The sequence below is a fragment of the Manacus vitellinus genome, unplaced genomic scaffold (assembly GCF_001715985.3).
Source record: "Manacus vitellinus isolate BGI_N305 unplaced genomic scaffold, ASM171598v3 scaffold_10_pilon, whole genome shotgun sequence".
In the NCBI taxonomy this organism is placed as follows: domain Eukaryota; kingdom Metazoa; phylum Chordata; class Aves; order Passeriformes; family Pipridae; genus Manacus; species Manacus vitellinus.
In genome coordinates this window covers 16458086-16460290 of record NW_021938838.1, presented here as the reverse complement: position 1 = coordinate 16460290, position 2205 = coordinate 16458086, and the positions used below count along the sequence as shown (strand labels likewise).

Below are 2205 nucleotides of genomic sequence, written 5' to 3'. Positions count from 1 at the left end.
TTCTCCTGGCAGAGCTGCTGCCTTGGGACCATCACCAGCAGGTTGCTGCCCAGCCCAGCCCAGGGCTCTCTCCCCTTCCCAGCTCCTTTGTTGGCTCTGGGGCTTGGAAGTACAACCTTGGAGGGATATGTCTGGCCTCCAGACTGCTTTGTAATGGCCATCTCCCCTCCCCTCCAAAATCTTGGGAATTCCTTCTCTTCAGGGTACCTAATGCTGCCTCCTGGAGCAAGCAGGATCCCAGTGGGGATGTCCAGAGGGACATGTCCCTGAGACATCCCTCTGCTGACCCACTCCTAAAGCCTGAGCTCCAACGAGATGCTCCTGTTTAATGCTGTTGCTTAATCCACAAAATAACCCGGTTGGGCTTCCCGTCACTGCAGTTGGAGAGAATGTCCCAGAATAATCCCCACTTTGCTACTTCTCAGTTTAAAGTCCACAGATCTTTCCAGCTGCTGTCCCTGTCCTGGTGCTCCATCTGTCTCCCTTTTTGCTGGTATGTTGCTTGCCAATACTTGCATGCAGGTGCCTTTTCTTCTGGAATGCCTTGATGTCGCCTTCTTTGTTTCTCCTGGCTGTTGGTGACCCCTCAGAGTGCAGAGGGCCCATGTCCCCTGGTTCATTAACTACTGACCCTCCCATGGTTGTTCCTGCCCCTCTGCGTGCTGCCAGAACTCTCTGTTCCTGTACAGGTCCCTGTGCCTGGGGGTTCCCCACTTTCCCAAGTGCCCGTAGCTCGTTCCCAGTCCCTGCTCCTGCGGTGTGTCTGCTTTCAACCCCATGAAAGAGGAAGGAGATTCCCAGCAGCAGGCCTGTGTCTGTAACTTCCCACTCCTCTGTCCTCTCTTCAGCTCTTTAATGAAGTCATTAAAGCAGAGGTCACCCTGCAGAACGACGGGAAGATCGAATTCACCTACGTGGTACAGAGCCCCAGCACTGGCACTGCAGACAAGCCTCTGCCTGGTGTGCTTGCAGTCCTGCCCAACACAGTGAGTGGCACAATTGACTGATGCCAGCCCTGTATCAGGTGGCCAAGGAGAGGGTTAAAGAGAAAAAAGGGGGGAAAACAAAACCAAACCCAGCCTTTAGAGACAGGGCTGTAAGCAATTGCTGCTGGGGGCAGAGAAGGTCAAGCAAGTGCCATCCTGACAGACTCCCTGTGGCCTTGGCTGCCGAGTGGCTCTGCCATCACAGGGCAGCCACTGGCAGGAGGCACAAGCATGTTGGTCACTCCTCGGCCCCTGACTGCTGAGCTCTGTGGCTGTGCTGGCACTGAGGCTCTTCTGAGGGTCACCTTACCTCAACTGTGGGATCAGACAGGACTAAGCAGCACTTACATATTCCTTGCTTGGGCTTGAAGCTCCTCTGCCAGAAATTGTCACAGCCCCTGTGCTGGTTCTTCCCTCCCCCCAGCTGTGCTGCTCTGGAGCAGCTTTGTGGGGCAGTGAGGGGGCCAGGGAGGAGCGGGGCTGGAAGAGCAAAGAGAGGAATTTGGAGCATCCCACCACTGTCCCAGCTTCTCAGTGCTGCCTGGATGTCTTTGAGGTGAAGCAGTGTTCCTTTGTCCCTCTTTGCAATGGGAAGAGGAAGCCAGTTGGCTTTCCCATTTCTTCCTGCCTGTCTCCTACAAGGGGTGACAGGAGCTGCTGGCCGGGCTGAGAGTGTGGGCGCTTCGCTCCTCTTCCCCAGTGGTGGCAAAAGAGCTCTCACCTGTTCAGCCTGGCTCTCGCCAGCAGAGGGCAAACCCCGTTAGCAGCAGAGCCGTGCTCACGCTGAGCACAGGGCAGGCTCTGCTGGGGGTGCAGCCTTAGGAGCCCTCGGAAGGACACACTGCACCCTCTGCACCCTCACCTTGGAGGCTCGAGCTTTTGGGTACGAGGAAGGTGGAAGGTGATGTGGTCTGACGTTTTCTTCCAGATGAGAACCTGTCTTCTCTTCTCAGCCTGTCTGTGGCCTGAGCCTTCCTCCATCACACCCTCTTTGATGCATTGCCTCTCTCTTCTCCTGTCCCTTGCAGGCTTCCATTGAACCTGGCAAGGAGCAAGTACTGAAGCTCTATTACCTGCCAGGAATGCCAGGAGTCTTCTGCAGGACTTTCCAGATTAAAGTGGGTCACCTGAAACCTGCAGAAATCTCCCTGAAAGGAGAGGCAGTCTTTGCCGGGATCTATCTGGACCTGCCCTGGAGCATCGAAGGTGAGCACTGCCC

At 55.7% G+C, this 2205-nt stretch overlaps 1 protein-coding gene across 1 annotated transcript in view; it reads left to right on the top strand.

The window, feature by feature from the left end:
* LOC103766317 (hydrocephalus-inducing protein homolog) overlaps positions 1 to 2205 on the top strand; it is a 50481-nt gene that overhangs the window by 21281 nt on the left and 26995 nt on the right. Inside the window, exons 18-19 of the mRNA XM_029965563.1 lie at positions 849 to 986; positions 2015 to 2104. Of these exons, the coding sequence (XP_029821423.1) occupies positions 849 to 986; positions 2015 to 2104 (228 nt within the window). The remainder of the gene's footprint in view (positions 1 to 848; positions 987 to 2014; positions 2105 to 2205) is intronic.